This window comes from Triturus cristatus, chromosome 10 (assembly GCF_964204655.1).
Source record: "Triturus cristatus chromosome 10, aTriCri1.1, whole genome shotgun sequence".
Classification (NCBI taxonomy): Eukaryota; Metazoa; Chordata; class Amphibia; order Caudata; family Salamandridae; genus Triturus; species Triturus cristatus.
In genome coordinates, this window is record NC_140593.1 from 872118911 (window position 1) to 872142287 (window position 23377).

General features: G+C 41.9%; 1 protein-coding gene across 1 annotated transcript in view; it reads right to left on the reverse strand.

Moving 5' to 3' along the window:
• LOC146796142 (SCO-spondin-like) overlaps positions 1-23377 on the reverse strand; it is a 1481201-nt gene that overhangs the window by 1108764 nt on the left and 349060 nt on the right. Inside the window, exon 46 of the mRNA XM_085631266.1 lies at positions 21905-22079. Coding sequence (XP_085487392.1) covers positions 21905-22079 — 175 coding nt within the window. The remainder of the gene's footprint in view (positions 1-21904; positions 22080-23377) is intronic.

A 23377-nucleotide genomic window follows, 5' to 3' on the forward strand; every position in this document is an offset into this window, starting at 1 on the left:
GTCCCCATTACAAGCGGGGTTCCGCTCACACACCAGTACCATAGATCAAGTTTTTTGATGTATTCTTATCTATTGGAGGGTTGTTATTATTGGAGGGGGTACAATCTACCCAGCGTTCATAGATCTTTTGATTTGGTCCCTCGAACCAAAATGTGGAGTGCATTTGTGGACATGGGAATGCAATCGGAAATATAGGCTATCTTAGTCAAGTTACACAATTTTAATTATGCACAGGTTTGCTGGGGTATGCAGGGGAATGTCACGGACAGGTTCCTGGTTTTAAAGGGGGTAAGACAAGGGTACGTGCTGGCCCCCACCCTGTTTTCTTTATTTATCAACAGGGCATTTCAGTATTTTTCTACTTATCACATGGATGCCCCTACACTGGCTGGTATGAAGATACCCCTGCTCATGTTTGCGGATGATACTTTGATATTGACAAAAACCCAAATAGGGCTACAGTCCGCCCTATCCCGCTCGAGGTATTTTGCCATGACAATGAGCTAGAGGTTAATGTGGAAAAAAACAAGTTTATGGTCCTCCACAAACATAAAGTAATTAAAGGGAGAGTTTTTATGAATAATGTCCTCCTTGAGCAGACAGAAGTTTTCACATATCTGGGGATTACTCTAGGCCGGAGACTAAATTAGAAGCCTCAGGTAGATATGTTGATCCTTAAACACGCCCAATTAGCAGGTGCCCTTATCAAAGAACAGAGATTATCACAGACAAAGCCCATTGCCCCTGCCCTAAAGATTTATATTTCAAAAATCAGCTCCTCGGTATTGTATGGTGCTGAGCTATGGGGCTTTGAGGATTTGTCATCCCTTACGGTTGCACAAAACAAATTTATGAGATCTCTAATAGGCCTTCCGCAATCAACACCATTATTGCCCTTCTATCTGGATTTGGGTTGCCAAGCAATTGAGGACATAGCGCGATTTCGGCCGGCTGCTTTTTGGCGAAGGCTCTGGACTACCCCTGAGTTGTCCTTGTATGCTAATGCACTGCACGAAGTAAGGGGGCAGACTGTTCACGTAGAATTACATGGCTATACAAGTTGAAAACCATCCTGATTGATATGGGGATGAGTAGCCTGTGGAAGGATCCTGCCCATAACCCATTTCCACCTAAAAAAGTGTATAAAGCAGCATACTGGAATATGGTTAAGATGAAGCGCTGTTCATCCACAATAAGGTCTACTATGTCTAGGCGTTTTTTGGAACTTAAACATGAGACCGAGCTTGAAACTTACTGGGAGGTGATCACTAAACCCCATGATAGGAAGCGGTATCATCAATTTAGGGTGGGTTCCGTCCCGTTAAAAGAATTAAAAAAATGCTGGGACTCAAGATCGGATGATAAATGCTCTACATGCCCAGCACAGACTGAAACAATAGCCCATATAATGTTTGTATGCCCTGCTTACAAGCATCCTAGGATAAAATGGCTCAAACCTGTTTGCCTCAATATGGGTACTAGATCAAGCATGGAGGCATTAAGGATTTTGAAGACTAATACGCAGGATTCAATCGTAATTGCAGTTGCCAAATTTCTGAGCTGGATGTGGGTCACCTGTGCTAAAAATATGAGGGGCCATAACTCTAGTCAGGTTTTATATTAATAATTATACTAAGAGTTTGGGCATGGGACCAGCATAGTAGTATTATGTTTGCTTTGACACACATTTCTGTGTCTAACAGTGTGTTACTTAGTGTGTAAAGTATTTTGATATACAATTTTTGGTGGTCTTATGGCCACCATTGCTTTTATGTATATATGTATGTATATGTATATATAAATATATATGTCTATGTATGTGTATATATGTATGTACTATTGTATATTTTCATATTTTTTACCTATCATGTGTTTTATTTACTGAGGGCCCTTTACTTCTAAACGTTGGTCGTTGACTTTTATATTCTTTTAAATCATGGACTTTTAATATGACCTGTTTTACAAAAAGTTTTGTAACTTTTTGTCTTTTATGATTGATACAATCGAAATAAAGACTTATGACTGACTGACTGAGTAGTAGAGAGTGAGTAGTAGAGAGTAGTAGAGAGTGAGTAGTAGAGAGTGAGTAGTAGAGTGAGTAGTAGAGTGAGTAGTAGAGAGTGAGTAGTAGAGAGTAGTAGAGAGTAGTAGAGAGAGTGGTAGAGAGTGAGTAGTAGAGAGTGAGTAGTAGAGAGAAATAGAGAGAGAGTAGTAGAGAGTGAGTAGTAAAGAGTAGTAGAGAGTGAGTAGTAGAGAGTGAGTAGTAGAGAGTAGTAGAGAGTAGTGGAGTAGTAGAGAGTGAGAAGTAGAGAGTAGTAGAGAGTGAGTAGTAGAGTGATTACTAGAGTGTAGTAGAGAGCGAGAAGTAGAGAGCAAGTAGTAGAGAGTGTGTAGTAGAGAGAGTAGTAGAGAGTGAGAAGTAGAGAGAGTAGTAGAGTAATAAAGAGTGAGTAGTAGAGAGTAGTTGAGAGCGAGTAGTAGAGAGTGAGTAGTGGAGAGTTAGTAGTAGAGAGTAGTAGAGAGAGAGTAATAGAGAGTGAGTAGTAGAGAGTAGTAGAGAATGAGTAGTAGAGAGTAGTAGAGAGTGAGTAGTAGAGAGTGACTAGTAGAGAGAGAGTAGTAGGGAGTAGTAGAGTAGTAGAGAGTGAGTAGTAGAGAGTGAGTAGTCGAGTGAGTAGTAGGGAGTAGTAGAGAGTGAGTAGTAGAGTGAGTAGTAGAGAGTAGTAGAGAGCGAGTGGTAGAGAGCAAGTAGTAGAGAGTGTGTAGTAGAGAGTGAGAACTAGAGATTAGTAGAGAGTGAGTAGTAGAGAGAGTAGTAGAGAGTGAGTAGTAGAGAGAGTAGTAGAGAGTAGTAGAGTAGAAGAGAGTTAGTAGTAGAGAGAGTAGTAGAGTAGTAGAGAGTGAGTAGTAGAGAGTGAGAAGTAGAGAGTGAGTAGTAGAGAGGGTAGTAGAGAGTAGTAGAGTAGTAGAGAGTGAGTAGTAGAGTATATATATACACATACATATATAAATGCATATGCATATATCTGCATATATATATATATACATGTGCGCGTGCAGAGAGAGGTAGAAGTGTAGAGGTAGAGAGGTAGAGGTAGAGAGGTAGAGGTAGAGAGGTAGAGAGGTAGAGAGTAGTAGAGAGAGAGTGTTAGAGAGTGAGTAGTAGAGAGTAGTAGAGAATAGTAGAGAGAGAGTGGTAGAGAGTGAGTAGTAGAGAGTAAGTAGTAGAGAGTAATAGAGAGAGAGTAGTAGAGAGTGAGTAGTAGAGAGTAGTAGAGAGTGAGTAGCAGAGTGAGTAGTAGAGAGAGAGTAGAAGAGAATAGTAGAGAAGTAGAGAGTGAGTAGTAGAGATTGAGTAGTAGAGAGTAGTGGAGTAGTAGAGAGTGAGTAGTAGAGGGTAGTAGAGAGTGAGTAGTAGAGTGAGTACTAGAGTGTAGTAGAGAGCGAGTAGTAGAGAGCAAGTAGTAGAGAGTGAGTAGTAGAGAGTGAGTAGTAGAGAGTAGCAGAGAGTGAGTAGTAGAGAGAGTAGTAGAGAGTGAGAAGTAGAGAGAGTAGTAGAGTAATAAAGAATGAGTAGTAGAGTGAGTAGTAGAGAGTAGTTGAGGGAGAATAGTAGAGAGTGAGTAGTAGAGAGTAATAGAGAGAGAGTAGTAGAGAGTGAGTAGTAGAGAGTAGTAGAGAGTTGTAGAGAGAGAGTAGTAAAGAGTGAGTAGTAGAGAGTGACTAGTAGAGAGAGAGTAGTAGGGAGTAGTAGAGTAGTAGAGAGTGAGTAGTAGCAAGTGAGTAGTCGAGTGAGTAGTAGGGAGTAGTAGAGAGTGAGTAGTCGAGTGAATAGTAGAGAGTAGTAGAGAGCGAGTAGTAGAGAGCAAGTAGTAGAGAGTGTGTAGTAGAGAGTGAGATCTAGAGATTAGTAGAGAGTGAGTAGTAGAGAGAGTAGTAAAGAGTGAGTAGTAGAGAGAGTAGTAGAGAGTAGTAGAGTAGAAGAGAGTTAGTAGTAGAGAGAGTAGTAGAGAGTAGTAGAGTAGTAGTGAGTGAGTAGTAGAGAGTGAGAAGTAGAGAGTGAGTAGTAGCGAGAGTAGTAGAGAGTAGTAGAGTAGTAGAGAGTGAGTAGTAGAGTATATATATACACTTACATATATAAATGCATATGCATATATATATGCATAAATATATATATATATGTGCATATGTGTGCGTGTAGAGAGAGGTAGAGAGAGGTAGAGAGGTAAAAGTGTAGAGGTAGAAGTGTAGAGGTAGAGGTAGAGAGGTAGAGGTAGAGAGGTAGAGAGGTAGAGAGTAGTAGAGAGTAGTAGAGAGTAGTAGAGAGAGTAGAAGAGAGTAGTAGAGTGAGTGGTAGAGAGTGAGTAGTAAAGAAAGAGAGTATTAGAGAGTGAGTAGTAGAGGGTGCGTAGTAGAGAGTAGTAGAGAGTAGTAGGGAGTAGTAGAGTGAGTAGTAGAGTGAGTAGTAGAGTGAGTAGTAGAGAGTAGTAGAGAGTGAGTAGTAGAGTGTAGAAGAGAGTGAGTAGCAGAGAGAGTATTAGAAAGTAGTAGAGAGTGAGTAGCAGAGTGAGTAGTAGAGAGAGAGTTGTAGAGAGTAGTAGAGAGTAGTAGAGAGTGAGTAGTAGAGAGTAAATAGTAGAGTAGTAGAGAGTGAGTAGTAGAGAGTAGTAGAGAGTGACTAGTAGAGAGTAGTAGAGAGAGAGTAGTAATGAGTGAGTAGTAGAGAGTAGTAGAGAGTGAGCAGTAGAGAGTGAGTAGTAGAGAGTAGTAGAGAATAGTAGAGTAGTAGAGAGTGAGTAGTAGAGAGTGAGTAGAACAGAGTGAGTAGTGAAGAGTAGTGGAGTAGTAGAGAGTGAGTAGTAGAGAATAGTAGAGTGAGTAGTAGAGAGTAGTACAGAGTGAGAAGTAGAGAGAGAAAGAGAGAGTAGTAGAGTAGTAGAGAGTGAGTAGTAGAGTGAGTAGCAGAGAGTAGTTGAGAGTGAGTGATAGAGAGTGAGTAGTGGAGAGTGAGCAGTAGAGAATAGTAGAGAGTGAGTAGTAGAGAGTGAGTAGTAGAGAGAGAGTAGTAGAGAGTGAGTAGTAGGGTAGTAGAGAGTGAGTGGTAGAGAGTAGTAGAGTGAGTAGTAGAGAATAGTAGCGAGTGAGTAGTGGAGAGTAGTAGAGTAGTAGAGCGTGAGTAGTAGAGAGAGTACTAGAGAGTAGTAGAGAGCGAGTAGTAGAGAGCAAAGAGTAGAGAGTGTGTAGTAGAGAGAGTAGTAGAGAGTGAGAAGTAGAGAGAGTAAGAGAGAGCAGTGGAGTAGTAGAGAGTGAGTAGTAAAGTGAGTAGTAGAGAGTAGTTGAGAGCGAGAAGTAGAGAGTGGGTAGTGGAGAGTGAGCAGTAGAGAATAGTAGAGAGTGAGTAGTAGAGAGTGAGTTGTAGAGAGTGAGTAGTAGAGAGTGAGTAGTAGAGAGTGAGTAGTAGAGAGAGAGTAGTAGAGAGTGAGTAGTACAGAGTGGTAGAGTGAGTAGCAGCGAGTGAGTAGTAGAGAGAGTAGTAGAGAAAGAGTAGTAGGGTAGTCGAGAGTGAGTGTTAGAGAGTAGTAGAGTGAGTAGTAGAGAATAGTAGAGAGTGAGTAGTAGAGAGAGTAGTAGAGAGTAGTAGAGAGAGTAGCAGAGAGTGAGTAGAAGAGAGTAGTAGAGTCAGTGGTAGAGAGTGAGTAGTAGAGAGTAGTAGAGAAAGAGAGTATTAGAGAGTGAGTAGTAGAGGGTGAGTAGTAGAGAGTAGTAGAGAGTGAGCAGTAGAGTGAGTAGTAGAGAGTAGTAGAGAGTGAGTAGTAGAGAGTAGAAGAGAGTGAGTAGCAGAGAGAGAGTATTAGAAAGTAGTAGAGAGTGAGTAGTAGAGAGAGAGTAGTACAGAGTAGTAGAGAGTGAGTAGTAGAGAGTGAGTAGTGGAGTAGTAGAGAGAGAGTTGTAGAGAGTAGTAGAGAGTGACTAGTAGAGAGTAGTAGAGAGAGAGTAGTAATGAGTGAGTAGTAGAGAGTAGTAGAGAGTGAGCAGTAGAGAGTGAGTAGTAGAGAGAGAGTAGTAGAGAATAGTGGAGTAGCAGAGAGTGAGTAGTAGAGAGTGAGTAGTAGAGAGTAGTGGAGTAGTAGAGAGTGAGTAGTAGAGAGTAATAGAGAGAGAGAGTAGTAGAGAGTGAGTAGTAGAGAGTAGTAGAAAATGAGTAGTAGAGAGTTGTAGAGAGAGAGTAGTAAAGAGTGAGTAGTAGAGAGTGACTAGTAGAGAGAGAGTAGTAGGGAGTAGTAGAGTAGTAGAGAGTGAGTAGTAGCGAGTGAGTAGTCGAGTGAGTAGTAGGGAGTAGTAGAGAGTGAGTAGTCGAGTGAATAGTAGAGAGTAGTAGAGAGCGAGTAGTAGAGAGCAAGTAGTAGAGAGTGTGTAGTAGAGAGTGAGATCTAGAGATTAGTAGAGAGTGAGTAGTAGAGAGAGTAGTAAAGAGTGAGTAGTAGAGAGAGTAGTAGAGAGTAGTAGAGTAGAAGAGAGTTAGTAGTAGAGAGAGTAGTAGAGAGTAGTAGAGTAGTAGTGAGTGAGTAGTAGAGAGTGAGAAGTAGAGAGTGAGTAGTAGCGAGAGTAGTAGAGAGTAGTAGAGTAGTAGAGAGTGAGTAGTAGAGTATATATATACACATACATATATAAATGCATATGCATATATATATGCATAAATATATATATATATGTGAATATGTGTGCGTGTAGAGAGAGGTAGAGAGAGGTAGAGAGGTAAAAGTGTAGAGGTAGAGGTGTAGAGTTAGAGGTAGAGAGGTAGAGGTAGAGAGGTAGAGAGGTAGAGAGGTAGAGAGTAGTAGAGAGAGTAGTAGAGAGTAGTAGAGAGTAGTAGAGAGAGTAGAAGAGAGTAGTAGAGTGAGTGGTAGAGAGTGAGTAGTAAAGAAAGAGAGTATTAGAGAGTGAGTAGTAGAGGGTGCGTAGTAGAGAGTAGTAGAGAGTAGTAGAGTGAGTAGTAGAGTGAGTAGTAGAGTGAGTAGTAGAGACTAGTAGAGAGTGAGTAGTAGAGTGTAGAAGAGAGTGAGTAGCAGAGAGAGTATTAGAAAGTAGTAGAGAGTGAGTAGCAGAGTGAGTAGTAGAGAGAGAGTTGTAGAGAGTAGTAGAGAGTAGTAGAGAGTGAGTAGTAGAGAGTGAGTAGTAGAGTAGTAGAGAGTGAGTAGTAGAGAGTAGTAGAGAGTGACTAGTAGAGAGTAGTAGAGAGAGAGTAGTAATGAGTGAGTAGTAGAGAGTAGTAGAGAGTGAGCAGTAGAGAGTGAGTAGTAGAGAGTAGTAGAGAATAGTAGAGTAGTAGAGAGTGAGTAGTAGAGAGTGAGTAGTGAAGAGTAGTGGAGTAGAAGAGAGTGAGTAGTAGAGAATAGTAGAGTGAGTAGTAGAGAGAGTAGTACAGAGTGAGAAGTAGAGAGAGAAAGAGAGAGTAGTAGAGTAGTAGAGAGTGAGTAGTAGAGTGAGTAGCAGAGAGTAGTTGAGAGTGAGTGGTAGAGAGTGAGTAGTGGAGAGTGAGCAGTAGAGAATAGTAGAGAGTGAGTAGTAGAGAGTGAGTAGTAGAGAGAGAGTAGTAGAGAGTGAGTAGTAGGGTAGTAGAGAGTGAGTGGTAGGGAGTAGTAGAGTGAGTAGTAGAGAATAGTAGCGAGTGAGTAGTGGAGAGTAGTAGAGTAGTAGAGTGTGAGTAGTAGAGAGAGTACTAGAGAGTAGTACAGAGCGAGTAGTAGAGAGCAAAGAGTAGAGAGTGTGTAGTAGAGAGAGTAGTAGAGAGTGAGAAGTAGAGAGAGTAAGAGAGAGCAGTAGAGTAGTAGAGAGTGAGTAGTAAAGTGAGTAGTAGAGAGTAGTTGAGAGCGAGAAGTAGAGAGTGGGTAGTGGAGAGTGAGCAGTAGAGAATAGTAGAGAGTGAGTAGTAGAGAGTGAGTTGTAGAGAGTGAGTAGTAGAGAGTGAGTAGTAGAGAGAGAGTAGTAGAGAGTGAGTAGTACAGAGTGGTAGAGTGAGTAGCAGCGAGTGAGTAGTAGAGAGAGTAGTAGAGAAAGAGTAGTAGGGTAGTCGAGAGTGAGTGTTAGAGAGTAGTAGAGTGAGTAGTAGAGAATAGTAGAGAGTGAGTAGTAGAGAGAGTAGTAGAGAGTAGTAGAGAGAGTAGCAGAGAGTGAGTAGAAGAGAGTAGTAGAGTCAGTGGTAGAGAGTGAGTAGTAGAGAGTAGTAGAGAAAGAGTATTAGAGAGTGAGTAGTAGAGGGTGAGTAGTAGAGAGTAGTAGAGAGTGAGCAGTAGAGTGAGTAGTAGAGAGTAGTAGAGAGTGAGTAGTAGAGAGTAGAAGAGAGTGAGTAGCAGAGAGAGAGTATTAGAAAGTAGTAGAGAGGGAGTAGCAGAGTGAGTAGTAGAGAGAGAGTAGTAGAGAGTAGTAGAGAGTGAGTAGTAGAGAGTGAGTAGTGGAGTAGTAGAGAGAGAGTAGTAGAGAGTAGTAGAGAGTGACTAGTAGAGAGTAGTAGAGAGAGAGTAGTAATGAGTGAGTAGTAGAGAGTAGTAGAGAGTGAGCAGTAGAGAGTGAGTAGTAGAGAGAGAGTAGTAGAGAATAGTAGAGTAGCAGAGAGTGAGTAGTAGAGAGTGAGTAGTAGAGAGTAGTGGAGTAGTAGAGAGTGAGTAGTAGAGAGTAGTAGAGTGACTAGTAGAGAGAGTAGTACAGAGTGAGAAGTAGAGAGAGAAAGAGAGAGTAGTAAAGTAGTACAGAGTGAGTAGTAGAGTGAGTAGCAGAGAGTAGTTGAGAGTGAGTGGTAGAGAGTGAGTAGTGGAGAGTGAGCAGTAGAGAATAGTAGAGAGTGAGTAGTAGAGAGTGAGTAGTAGAGAGTGAGTAGTAGAGAGAGAGTAGTAGAGAGTGAGTAGTAGGGTGGTAGAGAGTGAGCAGTAGAGAGTGAGTAGTAGAGTGAATAGTAGAGAGTGAGTAGTAGAGAGAGTGTAGTAGAGTGAGTAGTAGAGTGAGTAGTAGAGAGTTAGTAGAGAGAGAGTAGTAGTAGAGAGTAGTAGAGAGTGAGTGGTAGAGAGTAGTAGAGAGTAGTAGAGAGTAGTAGAGAGTGAGTAGTAGAGAGTGAATATTAGAGAGTAGTAGAGAGAGAGTAGTAGAAAGTAGTAGAGAGTGAGTAGTAGAGAGTGAGTAGTAGAGAGTGAGTAGTAGAGAGTAGTAGAGAGTGAGTAGTAGAGAGTGAGTAGTAGAGAGTAGTAGAGAGTTGTAGAGAGAGAGTAGTAAAGACTGAGTAGTAGAGACAGTAGTAGATAGTAGTAGAGAGTGAGTAGTAGAGTAGTAGAGAGTAGTCAGTCAGTGTCAGTCAGTGTCAGTCAGTCAGCGTCAGTCAGTCAGTGTCAGTCAGTCAGTGTCAGTCAGCCAGTCAGTGTCAGTCAATCAGTGTCAGTCAATCAGTGTCCGTCAGTCAGTCAGTGTCAGTCAATCAGTGTCAGTCAGTCAGTCAGTGTCAGTCAGTCAGTGTCAGTCAATCAGTGTCAGTCATTGTCAGTCAGTCAGTTTCAGTCAATCAGTGTCAGTCAGTGTCAGTGTCAGTCAGTGTCAGTGTTAGTCAATCAGTGTCAGTCAGTGTCAATCAGTCAGTGTCAGTCAGTCAGTGTCAGCTAGAGCAGCTCTGCTGACCTGGTTCTCTGGCTCTAAAGCAGCTCTGCTGACCTGGTTATCTCCCTCTAAAGCAGCTCTCCTGAACTGGTTTCTCTGGCTCTACAGCAGGTCTGCTGACCTGGTTCTCTGGCTCTAGAGCAGCTCCGCTGACCCGGTTCTATGGCTCTAAAGCAGTTCTGCTGACATGGTTCTCTGGCTCTAGAGCAGCTCTGCTGCCCTGGTTCTCTTCCTCTAGAGCAGCTCTGCTGACCTGGTTCTCTCCCTCTAAAGCAGCTCTGCTGAACTGGTTTCTCTGGCTCTACAGCAGATCTGCTGACCTGGTTCTCTGGCTCTAAAGCAGCTCCGCTGACCTGGTTCTATGGCTCTAAAGCAGCTCTGCTGACCTGGTTCTCTGGCTCTAAAGCAGCTCTGCTGACCTGGTTCTCTCCCTCTAAATCAGCTCTACTGACCTGGTTCTCTGCCTCTAGAGCAGCTCTGCTGACCTGGTTCTATGGCTCTAAAGCAGCTCTGCTGACCTGGTTCTCTGGCTCTAGAGCAGCTCTGCTGACCTGGTTCTCTGGCTCTAAAAGCAGCTCTGCTGACGTGGTTCTCTCCCTCTAAAGCAGCTCTGCTGACCTGGTTCTCTGGCTCTAAAGCAGTTCTGCTGACCTGGTTCTCTCCCTCTAAAGTAGCTCTGCTGACCTGGTTCTCTGCCTCTAGAGCAGCTCAGCTGACCTGGTTCTCTGGCTCTAAAGCAACTCAGCTGACCTGGTTCTATGGCTCTAAAGCAGCTCTGCTGACCTGGTTCTCTGGCTCTAAAGCAGCTCTGCTGACCTGGTTCTATGGCTCTAAAGCAGCTCTGCTGACCTGGTTCTCTGGCTCTAGAGCAGCTCTGCTGACCTGGTTCTCTCCCTCTAAAGCAGCTCTGCTGACCTGGTTCTGTGCCTCTAGAGCAGCTCAGCTGACCTTGTTCTATTGCTCTAAAGCAGCTCTGCTGACCTGGTTCTCTGGCTCTAAAGCAGCTCTGCTGACCTGGTTCTCTCCCTCTAAAGAGCTCTGCTGACCTGGTTCTCTGGCTCTAAAGCAGTTCTGCTGACCTGGTTCTCTGCCTCTAGAGCAGCTCTGCTGACCTGGTTCTATGGCTCTAAAGCAGCTCTGCTGACCTGGTTCTCTGGCTCTAGAGCAGCTCTGTTGACCTGGTTCTCTGGCTCTAAAGCAGTTCTGCTGACCTGGTTCTATGGCTCTAAAGCAGCTCTGCTGACCTGGTTTCTCTGGCTCTACAGCAGCTCTGCTGACCTGGTTCTCGGCCTCTAGAGCAGCTCTGCTAACCTGGGTCTCTGGTTTTAGAGCAGCTCTGCTGACCTGGTTCTCTGGCTCTACAACGACTCTGCTGACCTGGTTTCTCAGGCTCTACAACAGCTCTGCTGACCTGGTTCTCTGCACTCATGATGCACGCTCCTGACTTCGCGAAAATATATTTAAAAATAATATAAGTTTATTATAAGTACAAATATATTATTTTTATGAATATCTTAGATAATCTCTTGCCCTAATATGTATATTAAAGACACATACATATAATTTTGGAACATACATTTTTTTTGTGGGAGTTGCGCACCCAGCGCGCCCCAGAAAGTATAGGACGTCACGCGGGACCTGCAACCGCGCAAGCATCTCGTACCGTAATGCGCATGTGTCGCGAATGGGCGGGAGCAGGAGTCACGGACTGGTCGCATACCAATCGCGCACATCACAATATTAAATGTATATGATGTAACTGAAAAACACGCAGCCATCGCACAACGTACGCTGATCCTTCACGACTTTTCTAAAATGGCAGCTAGAATGCGTGCACCCACTGTGATGTTTACGCTTTGAGTGCACGACTCCGAAATTTTTTTTTTTTTTTTTAAAGAAAATAATATAAATAAATTTAAATAAAAAATGAAGACAAGAAAATTAATCAATATTTCAGTTTGAATTTCCTTAAATTTTTTTTTTGCAATTTTCAGAAAAATATATAATGTTATTTAATGAATAAAAAATGTATAAATAAACAGTTAAAAAACTGTAGAAAATCAGTACAAAAAAATAGGTATAACTACTATCACACTTAAAAAAACATAGGTTTCAGAGACGCTATAGTTAGAAATTAGCATTTAAAAAAGCTTTGAAATTCACTGAAAAAACCATAGGTTTCAGAGACGTTATAGTTAGAATTACCATTTTAAAAACCTAAGAAATTCACGGAAAAAAACATAGGTTTCAGGGGTGTTATAGTTAGCTGGCCATTTCACTTGTACAAAACCATAGAAATTCCTCTGTTATAGTTAGTTCAGCTAACTATAACTCGCGTGCCCGCAATGCACTGCTGATGATGTCACATATTGCATCATTCATGACATGGTCAGTGACATCACTGATGACATCTCAAATGACATCACTGATGACATCATCCACGTGACAAACTGATACACCTCATCATACACTAGTATAACCTTTCATCACTCACTGTAAAATACATTGTACCATATTTGAAACCATTGACACACCAATACCAGTTACTACATACCGACTCACTGATTCCTAATTCTACACACACAACTACCCATTCAACAACAGAATCATTTATACATGCAGTCACTAATTAATAGAACACTATCAAATGCACTTATACACATATATAGACATTGACACATCAGCAGTCGTCTTAGTCTGTTATGCAGTCATCCTACTCACTCATGAAAAAAATTAATCACACTTTAATTTACTCACTTACACAATTATCCAACAACACCTCATTTATTCAAACACATAGTAACTCATAGTTAATATGTTAAAAAAATCACCATGACAATTATACACTCATTCATATAGTTACTCTCACAATCACTGACTCTTACACATACATATTTATGTACACCAACTCTCACATACAATGCCTTTTATTTTTTTACTTTGTTGAAGATGTACAACTAAAACATATATTCGCTCACCAACACACAAATAAATACACCCATTCACCCAAACAATTGTTCCACATGCACTCTTAAACCTATACACCTAGTCAATCGACCATTCACACATCTATGCATAGAGTTACACACACACCATCCAACCACACACAAACTCAGTGCCCAATACAAATACTCACCCAACTAATCAATAACTAATATACACACTCATGTAGTTAGTAACCAACTGATGCAGCATGTTACAACAACAGAGACAGTTATGCACACATTCACATAGTTTAGTTACTAATCCATGTATTAAGTGAGACACTTTTAATTACTCACTTAAACAGACAGTCAGGCAGCTACTAAATCCTCCATCCAGACAGTTATATATCCACTCAAACTTCAATACAGATTGGTATATATATAATACATATTTAAATTTCAAACTAAACCACATTCACTGGATGATGTCATCAGTGATGTCATCAGTGATGTCATTTGAGATGTCATCAGTAATGTCACTGACCATGTCATGAATGATGCAATATGTGACATCATCAGCAGTGCATTGCGGGCGCGCTAGTTATAGTTAGCATAACTAACTATAACAGACGAATTTCTATGGTTTTGTACGAGTGAAATGGCCAGCTAACTATAACACCCCTGAAACCTATGTTTTTTTCTGTGAATATGTATATATAGCCCGTTTTTGTGTCCAGAGAGGAGGGGGCAGCCTACAAGCACCAGGTGTTTCTGCTTTGCGGCCGTTGCCGCCGCTGCCAATCAGCACCTGGAGGCGCATATAGCACCTGCATGGGTCCCGTTTCGCGGGAGCCTGTTTTTGTGTCCAGAGAGGAGGGGCAGCCTACAAGCCCAGGTGCCTCTGCTTTGCGGACGTTGCCACCACCGCAAATCTGCACCTGGAGGCGCATAAAGCACCTGCACGGGTCCCGCAGCACGGGACGTGTGCGGACGCGGCCGGGCCACGTCGAGGCAAGGCCCGGGCCAAGGGTAGGCTCGTCTGTGCCCGTCAAAGCCCAGATAAGGCTGGGTTGTGCCACCCCCCTAAGACCTGCAACGAGGCTTCTTGACATTCCTATCGGAATACGCCCTAAAGTACAGTGTTTGTTTTCTCCTTGATACTACGAGAGCAGTGGTTGGTCATGTCTGCGTGGTGTAAATTACTCTCCTGCTCACCTTATTATATTTTTCTATATACTATACCCGCTCTTCAGCCAGATAGAATTTTTACAATGGGCAAGAGAAAGGTTGCCCCAAGCGCCTCTGGTAAGATACCTCCCCCCCCGCACTCGCTCAACTCTTGACAATTATCTCACCCGAGTTGTGGACATGGTTACAAATGAGATGCGGTTGGTAGAGCGCCGTCTCTCTCTTACAATGGAAGAGTCCATGTATCCACTTGTTGAAGAAAGTCAACGCAGCATGCCAGCAACCCAGGTGTACATCAAGGGCAACATGCTCACCTGTGGCACTTACGAGCCAGGCTTGTTCTGTGTCGCCGGTCTACAACGAGGGTTAGGGCTTAGTCTGCTTGGGGGACGTACCCAGAGGGGGGCCTGTGTCAGGTCTAATTGGCACAGATGGTGGTGATCAGCTTTGTGAGTATAAAGGGGAGACCGCTCCAAGAGCTAAATGGAGGAGAAAAATTGTTAAATCCACCAAGCCAAGAAACTCTGCTAGAACTACGAAAATTCCTCTGCAGAATAAGGATTCAGATGGAGTCCTGACCGGTGGTTTGGTTGAGGCTAACGAGAACACCTGGCACGGTTTCAGCAAATGTCTTGGCGACCTCCTGGACTCCAAGTTGTGTCCCATTTTGTATCGCCTAGCGAAAATTGAATCCAAACTGGCACAATTGTCCGGTCTTAGGACTTCTTCTTGTACCCAATATTTGGCCTCTGATTTTACTCCTACCATTTCCACCGAGAGCAATGCTGATGATCAGCCACATGCCAATTTACATACTATCCACCCTGCCACCCATCAGGCAGTCCCTGCCCCCAACCGGGCCATCCTTTCAGTGATAGATCTTCCCCCAGCTTCCGCCCCGTATGTCGTTGTATTGACTAATGTGCTCAGGCTCACAGCACCCAAAATGGAAACCACTAGAGGCCTGATGAACAAATCCATTCACTGGCTGAACAATAATGCCGCTGGTAACTGGGACATATCTAAAGACATTTTGATGGCTAGAAGGGTGGGAGGCATTGGGGGTAGGGGTCATGGTATTAATGGTGATGTCATTGTGGTTAATGTGTTTACCACGTCATTAGTATTTATTTTATTTTATTTATTTTTAAGATTTATAAAGCGCAACGTCTGCTCGTAGGCGTCTTGGCGCTATGACTCAGCTAGTGCCTCCTTGATGACGGAAGCGAATTAAAAATAATGAGGTAACAGAGAACAGCTACTGGTCAAAGAGCCAGGTTTTCAACAATTTCCTTAATTGGAGCAGTGTGGGTGTAGATCTTATCACCAATGGAAGAGTGTTCCAAAGTCTGGCTGCGGTGTTAGTGAAACATCTATCTCCCCAGGTGACAGTCTTGGTCCGTGGCACCACTAGTTGGTGTAGATTTTTGGATCTTAGTTGCCGGTATGGCAATAGAGAGTGAGCTTCTGTTTAAGAAACTCCGGCCCTAACTGATGGAGGACCTTAAAAGTGTGACACAGGGTTTTAAATCTGATCCGGTTTTTGACCGTCAACCAATGATAATTCCTGATTACTTGCGTAATTGGTTTAAATTTGGGGGTCCCTGATAGCAATCTTGCAGCCGCATTCTGGACCAGTTGTAGCTTGGCGACCACCCGATCTTGAGCATTTGCAAATAGGCCGTTGCAGTAATCAAGAGATGACAATATCAATGAGCTCACTACAGTTTTCCTAGCACTTTCTGGAAGAAATGGAATTATTTTTCTTAGGAGTTTAAGTTTGTGAAATGCTGAGGAAGCTGTTTGATTAGCGTGATTAACAAAATGTAATTTCTCATCAAAGATGACACCTAAATTCCTGACCTTCTGAACTGGAGTTGGTATAGCTCCAAGTAATGGAGGCCACCAAATAGATGACCACATAGGTGATAGTTTACCAAAAATAATCACCTCAGTCTTCTCGGAGTTCAGCCTTAAGCAATTACAGGCCATCCACTGCTTGATTGCCAGCATGCCTTCCTGAAACTGGGCCGCTACTGTTTCTCCGTCATTATTGATAGCTAACACCAACTGGGTGTCATCGGCGTATGTTGTAAGGCTCATCCGGTGGGTCTTGATGACCCTAGCTAAGTCCGACACATAGATGTTAAAAAGTGTCGGACTTAGGGATGAGCCTTGAGGAACCCCACAGGGTAGAGCCAAATCTGCCGATTTAAATGGAAATATTGTACAAAGCTAGCACAGGAATGGTCAAAACTAGTTCCATTAAGATAGTTCCACTTGGCTTCTTTTATCAGCATCTTGCAAATCAATATTGCACTCCAGATAGCCTTGTTCGTTTTGACTCTGGGCAGCCTAGGCCACCTTCTTCTGTATCTCTCCATTTGTCCAACAGATTTGCTCCATTAGTCGGGCTGGAAGATATCGATTCACGGTTCAAGGAGGTGACTGCGCGTCCCGATCTCCAGGAGGAGGACAGGCTAGCTGATAATTTCATTTTTACCCTATTGTCAACCTCCCCCCGACATCATCCTCCGCCCACGGTGCCTGGCCCCATGGAGAAGGTTGGGTTTCCCTGTAACTCTATTTCAGCTGTACAAGTAAATAATTCCTCTTCAAATAATTTGAGGGGTGCAGGACTGGTCCTCGATAACTCTGAGGAGGCCCTTGTTAGGTTAACTACAGTCCATCAACTGCCCCTTGGTCCCATTAAGAACCCTTCCCTTCTACGGGCCAGCATGTGCGTGGGTATGGAAAATATCCAAATAGACAACGCTGGATTGAAAATGTTAAGTTGGAACATAGCGGGAGTAACTTCAAAGTTTATATTGGAGGGTTGGCGATCTTTTATCTTGACCTATGATATAGTCTTCTTGCAAGAAACTTGGGAGAGCAAGGATATCACTTTTGACAGGTTTACTTGTTTTAGCCTGCCCGCCATTCCATCTAAAACAGGTAGAGCTAAAGGGGGCCTGTCGGCTTGGTTTAAAGTGGAAATTGCTGGCCTGATTGTACAATTATCTCAGAAACAGGGGGAAGCACAGGCATTTTGCCTTACCTGGAATCATAGTAATAAGTTGTATTTGGTACATTTTTACAATAACAATTTTACCTCCAAGGGGGATTTCCACAGCTTATTCGTATTAATTGATATGCTTGTGGAGAGAGAAGCTCGAGCGGACTGTCCCTTTAAGCTTCTGTTGGCGGGGGACTTCAATGCAAAATTGGGGAATCCGCCGTCTTTTTCTCCAACTACCTTTGAGCCAATTGCCCAAGAGTCGGATCTCAATGTGATGGATGCTAAGGAGCGGGTTCTATCTTCCTATCTGTTAGAAAGGGGTATGGTTAATGGGGCCCCCATACCGACAGATCATCACATTCCTACCTTTATAGGAAGAGGGCCTGGAACTATCATTGATTATATTTTTGTCACCGGGAGTATGTTCCCCCTTATAAGGACTGCAAGGTCCTTATTCAGTCTTATAGTGACCACAATCCGATCTCTGCCAAGTTAGCACTCTTACTTATGCGGCAGAAGCCCATGCCCTCATACACCCAGTTATTATCCACCAAGGATGCAGGGTGTAGTGTGGTAGGGCGCTCAGCGAACATGAACAGCATAATGTCCCAGGTAATACCCATCAGTTCAGCCCTGCTGCATAGTTGTAATTGCATGCCACGTGACTCAGCCTGTATCCTGTCTAGCTTTGTAGATTTATTAGATAAAGTTAATAATCTTCTTTCTAGACCCATCACCCAGCCTCGCACTCAAGCACATCCTTGGTGTAACAATGCCTGCAGAGAAGCTAATAACATTCTACGCAGGGCTTTAAAGCAAAAACCCAGAGATTTGATTGCGATTAGGGAAAGTAGGAAATTGTACAAGCTTGCCCCAAAAAAGAGAAAGTCAGCTTTGAAGGAGGAGAAGTGGGAATTAATAGTGGGTGCTTGTCTCTCCAACGATCCCAACGCCTTCTCGAAAGCAGTTTGGTCAGTCCTATCTCCTACCTTACCAGGCCATACTGTAACTTTCCATATATCACCTGAGACCTGGGTGATGCACTACGCTGGTCTCTATTCCATTGACTCTGATGTTACAGTTGAGGCAGTACAGTCAAACCTAACATGTCAATATCTTGTTTTAATGAAGAGGAAATCCAAAAGGCAATTGAGTGTAGCAAAGGCAAGAAGGCTCCAGGACCAGATGGAATCCCATTGGATCTTTTCAAGGAAGATCCAGTATTCTGGACTCCGGTACTTACTGCAGTCTTTAATTCTGTTTGTAACGAAGGAGTGCCAAAGTATTGCCGCTCATCTGTCATTGTGCCTATTTTTAAAAAAGGTAACATGCACGACCCCAAATGTTATCGGGTGATATCCCTTTTGGATTCTTCAGTTAAAATTATCGGGGGAGTCGTGCTAGATTGCCTACTGGACTGAATTAATGCAAACTACATCTTGGCCCCCAGCCAGTATGGCTTTAGGAAGGGACTAGGCACAATCGAGCAGTGCCTTAATCTTCACATTATTTTGGCCAAAAATAAATATGCAAAAGGGGCTTCCACTCATCTGGCCTTTATGGACCTGTCCAGTGCGTTTGACTATGTCTCATGCTCTAAGCTGTGGGACATTTTAATTAACATGGGAGTCGACGCGGGCCTGGTCTCTTTACTGAGGCTTCTTCATCACGATCTATCTGCTTCAGTGAGGTATGGCAATGCCGGGGAGTGTTCAGAGTTGTTTAACATCTAGCGCAGGGTGCGCCAAGGCTGTGTCCTTGCCACAATCTTATTTCTCCTTTACACAAATGAATTGGATAAGACCCTGGTTTCAGCTGGGACTGATGTCCCACAAGTGGAGAAAAAGGCTGTGCAAGTGCTTCTCTATGCGGATGACGCAGCACTTCTGGCAAGGACTTCAAATGGCCTAAAAAAACGTATTGCCAGTTATGTCTGTATTATGAAGGACCTGGGGCTGGAGCTAAACGATGAGAAAACTTTTATAATGATTTGTGGTCCCAAAAATACCAAATACCACTGCTTGAATGTGGAGGGCAATAGGCTGGAGAGGGTTTGTTCCTTCCCGTATTTAGGTTTGGAATTCGAGGAAGGCTGTACCTGGAATACCTGCATAAAAAATAGAATAATACGCTATACGAGAGCAGTTGGGATCACCTTCTCCCTTACAATGTCTAGAGGTAAAAAGCCCATTGCCCCTATTTTAGAGATCTATAATTGTAAATGCGTACCGATCTTAACATATGGCATGGCTATTTGGGGATGTAGGGATGTGCATGCTATACAAACCGAAGAGAATAGATTTTGTCACAGAGTTTGAGGAGTTCCCCCCTCATTGCCACATTTCTCTCTTCATCTGGAGCTAAGTCTTGACTATGTACAGGATACCATAAATGCAGCACCATTTGGACTAACGAAGAGGCTAAACTAAACCGGGCAATTATTAAGGACTTTTTAAGTTGTTCCTGAGATCTTTCTATCCCTTGGCTACAATATATTAAATCTTGCCTCATTGATCTGGGCCTCCTTGTTTGAGCACCCGGAATCAATTGGCAAAGGGGACCGACAAAAGGTGTTGGATAGCTTCCAGAAACACAAAGAATCCTCTAGGGAACAGTTTGAAGTGTCCAAACCTTCTGTCAGAGATTATTGCTTTATTCAAGATCCTCCTTTTATTGCCCCGTATCTTTTATATGTAAATAATGTTCATGAAAAGAACCTACTGACGAGATTTAGGCTGGAGTCTTTTCGCTGGCTGATATGTTTCTCCTTGGGCCAGTATTCTTCTGAAACTATTACCACTTGCCCTTGCGATGAACATTCGAGCCAAACCATTTTACATTTTGTCTTTTTTTGCCAATTTTATCTTCCATTCACCAGGAATTTTTTGTTACCACTTTTACGCAGATATACGTTTTCTAAATGTAAAGTGGCCTTGTACTTTATAATGCAACTTAATGACTGTGATGTTTCCTTTGCTGTTGCAAGCATTTTGAAGTGCATCATAGCCAAGAGAAGGAACATGTTGTTTTAATATTAATGTTTTTAACAGCCTTGGTATGTACTCTATTTGTATTGCTGCTCTAATACTTATTGTTGCTGCTAACTTTTCTCTTTTTTTACAAGATTGATTTTAATATTTTAACGTTACGGGCCTATATTTGCTGGTATCCAATTCAGCTACACTGCCACTTTATCATTGATCAAATTATTGTTCTTGCCTGTACTGAGACTGCAATTTTCAAATGAGTATGGATTTTAACGTTGTTCGTTTTTTAGTGTACCTTTTATAACCTGTCTTCAGAAGGTCGATTAAAGACAAAGATGATGATGATATATATATATATATATATATATATACACCATATATATATATATATATATATATATATCATCAAAATACTACACCTAAAGTAAAATGTTTAGATTTTTTTATTGTAAATTAAAAATTAAAAAACGTTATTTCTTATTGTATGTTAATTTAATTAATGTATGTTAAAGTATTTGATAAGCGTTTTAAGTTAAAAATACCTGTAACTTTAATTAAATTAACATAAAATAATAGAAAATTTTCAAGTTTAATAAATATCTTTACTTTTCCATATACTTTACCATGGGTAGACTGTCCCATGCGAGATACTTTATCCTACGTTAAAGTATGAACAAAAGTAAAAAGATTATTAAACTTAAACAAAAATGTGTAAAAATATGTTTATACTAAATATGGATTTAAATTAATTTTACTATTGTTATTTTAAATGTAGAAAACACAAAATGCTACAGCATTATTATCTTAATTTTGAAAACATGTTTTTTAAAATGTTAACAAAGTATTTAAAAAATAATGATTTTATTAATGTAATAATTTAATAAGTCAAATCATTATTTTATTAATTCAAAAAGTAATTATTTTTAGTGTATAAAATTACAATTATGTGTCTGAAGATTACATTTAAAAAATCATGCCTAACTTAAAAAAATACATACAAATATTTTAGTATATATTGAAGTGATGTATATAAATAATTAAAACTAATTTAATTATAATTCAATAAAGATTCATGCAACATTAATTTTAAATTAAAAAAGGTTATTAACACATTTTAAAATAAATTATTACTATTGTAGGAAAAGTACCATTTTTGTATAGTAAACCCCGCACACACACACCTTTGGCTCCAATGCTGTTGACTAGGAAAGTGCTCTGGAGCCTGCTGCTCGGGCCCCAGTGCCAGTGCTCTCTCCTTAAAATGGATATGTCTAAATTGGTAACCTCAATTGGCAAGGTCTATAACCCCCTCATAGGTCCCTAGTAAATGGTACCAGTGGTGCCCAGAGCATTGGGGTTAAAGTGGTCACCAGGGCCTGAAGGACTGTTTGTGCCACCATGAGTGATCCAGGTAAACAAATGACAGCAATCCTGCCATTGCAGCCTGCAGGAACAGTGCAAACTGCTTGAACTCGACTTAGCTTTGCTAACTTGCCCCAAGCCTCTACTTACTCCTACCTAAACCCCTACCATTTACTAGTTCCTCTCACTTTACTATTAAGTAGTAAACGTACATGGGAAGATCTCCCCATAGCAAAAACAGGAGAGGTGGAGGCGGAGATTTATACTCGTATGTTTGTGAATTGCATTAAGTAGTAATTAAGTAGTACGAGTGTGGTACTAGTATATTTATTACAAAATACAGTTTGTGAATCAGGTCCATTGTGTCTATCTCATCTGCATTCTACTTGCCTTCTCATCATTCTTGGAGAGGGGCACTTGCAGTTGTAAGGAGAAGAATTTCTGAATGAATCCCACACGTTTGATTTCAGTATAATTCTGGACTGTGGTATACAGCTTCATACCACAAACCACAAATAGTATATCATATAGTTATTCTGTAATTATAGCACTTGTGTGCCATATGTTGAAACACCCATGTGCACTGAAATGGAAATGGCAGAGAGACTGCAGATCTCCATGGTATTTTCATTGACATAAGAAACAATCATGTTTTGGGCCTGACTTGTTCTTCCATGTACTTCTATCTGAGTACATTGGATCTTTGGCTATGCTATAAGACCATCATTGGATCGAGCTCTGTAGTAGAAACAAAAAACACACTTCAAGCTTCCATTTCTTTTTACCTGGGTGAGCTGGTAGAACGGGCAGAGGCACACCCAACTTCGTCAGAACCATCTGGACAGTCCATGATCCCATCACACCTCTGAGATACTTCAATGCAGAGGCCAGAAGGTCGACAGTTAAACTGTGAATTGAGGCACCCCCAGAGTCCTGGAGACACAGGCGTTGGAGCTGTCCCTAAGGAAAGTCACCATATCACACATATCAATCAACTATTAAAGGGCACAAGGCAGGCTTTGATATTTATTGGGAAATTAGATTGTTCATATTGTCCCAATAACAGTAACAATTAATGTCTCTTGACGTCTCTGGGTTTATCTGAGTGTGAATGATTTAGTAAGCCACTTTGATGTTTGTGTGTGCATGTCTTGTGAGTAACAAGAAAGCTGCAGCATAACTACTGACCTTTTATAATGAATACATATAAGCATTCCAATATGCTTTGGACAGTGCTGCCAGATTCTGAAATGCTTGCAATGTGGTTATTTGATCCCTTTGGATGTGCCCCCTCACTCCCTGACACGTAAGAAACAAAGTAAAGGAACAGTGTATTGCTACTCTTATATTTGAAAAGGGATAAACATACTTATCTGATGATTGTCAAAAAGCATAAAACCTGTACAAGAGGCTCTGCTGTACTTATAGAGAAGTGACTTGCTGCACAAACTGTTGAAAACTATTTCAGGATTTCACAATGGCTGTTTACCATGGTGCTCCATACTTCACTCTAACAGTGTTAGAATGAGAAAACTGAATACTACAAATACAAGAATGTCAGAATAGCTGGCATCGTTGTCAAATGAAGGGCAAGAGCCAAGCCAATATGCTGAGGAGATTGTTGCCAGAATCTGCAATGCAACAATACAATAACATTATCTGAGCCCTTATGATGTACACTTTGATTACCTGGCAGATATGTAATCAAGGACCAGATATACTCAGCCATTTATCAATTGCAAAATCTGCAATTAGCTAAATCACATGGTATGCGATCAATTGGTAACGCCTTATCTGGTAGAAAATCTATCTAGCCACAGTTTCCTTACCTTCGAATTATCCCCAGTCATCGGACTGGATCTGGAAAGATTTTTCGTGAACAGTATCCCTGCGTGCTGGCAGGAGGCATTATTTGTCTGTGTGTGGCGTTGTCCGATCCAGAAGTGGCGTCGCACCAAGGCGCGCTGACATCAGTTCCTTTTTGCAACTTTCCACATCAGAAGCACAGAGCAGCAAAGTACTCTGACCACTGGTGTGTAAAACTAGGGCCTGGAAAGGAGAGAAGCCCTGTCCCTGGAAATCTGTTCAGAGAGTGTGGAGGATGGTGGGTTGGTAAGAATCTGCTGCTGGATAGAGTCTCTACCAGATAAAGAGTTACCGAAGGTAAGTAACTTGTTCATCTGACAGAGACTTCTACCTGCAGATTCCTTACCTTTGAATAGATACCCAGGCTATACCTCCCCAGAGGTGGGTCTGCA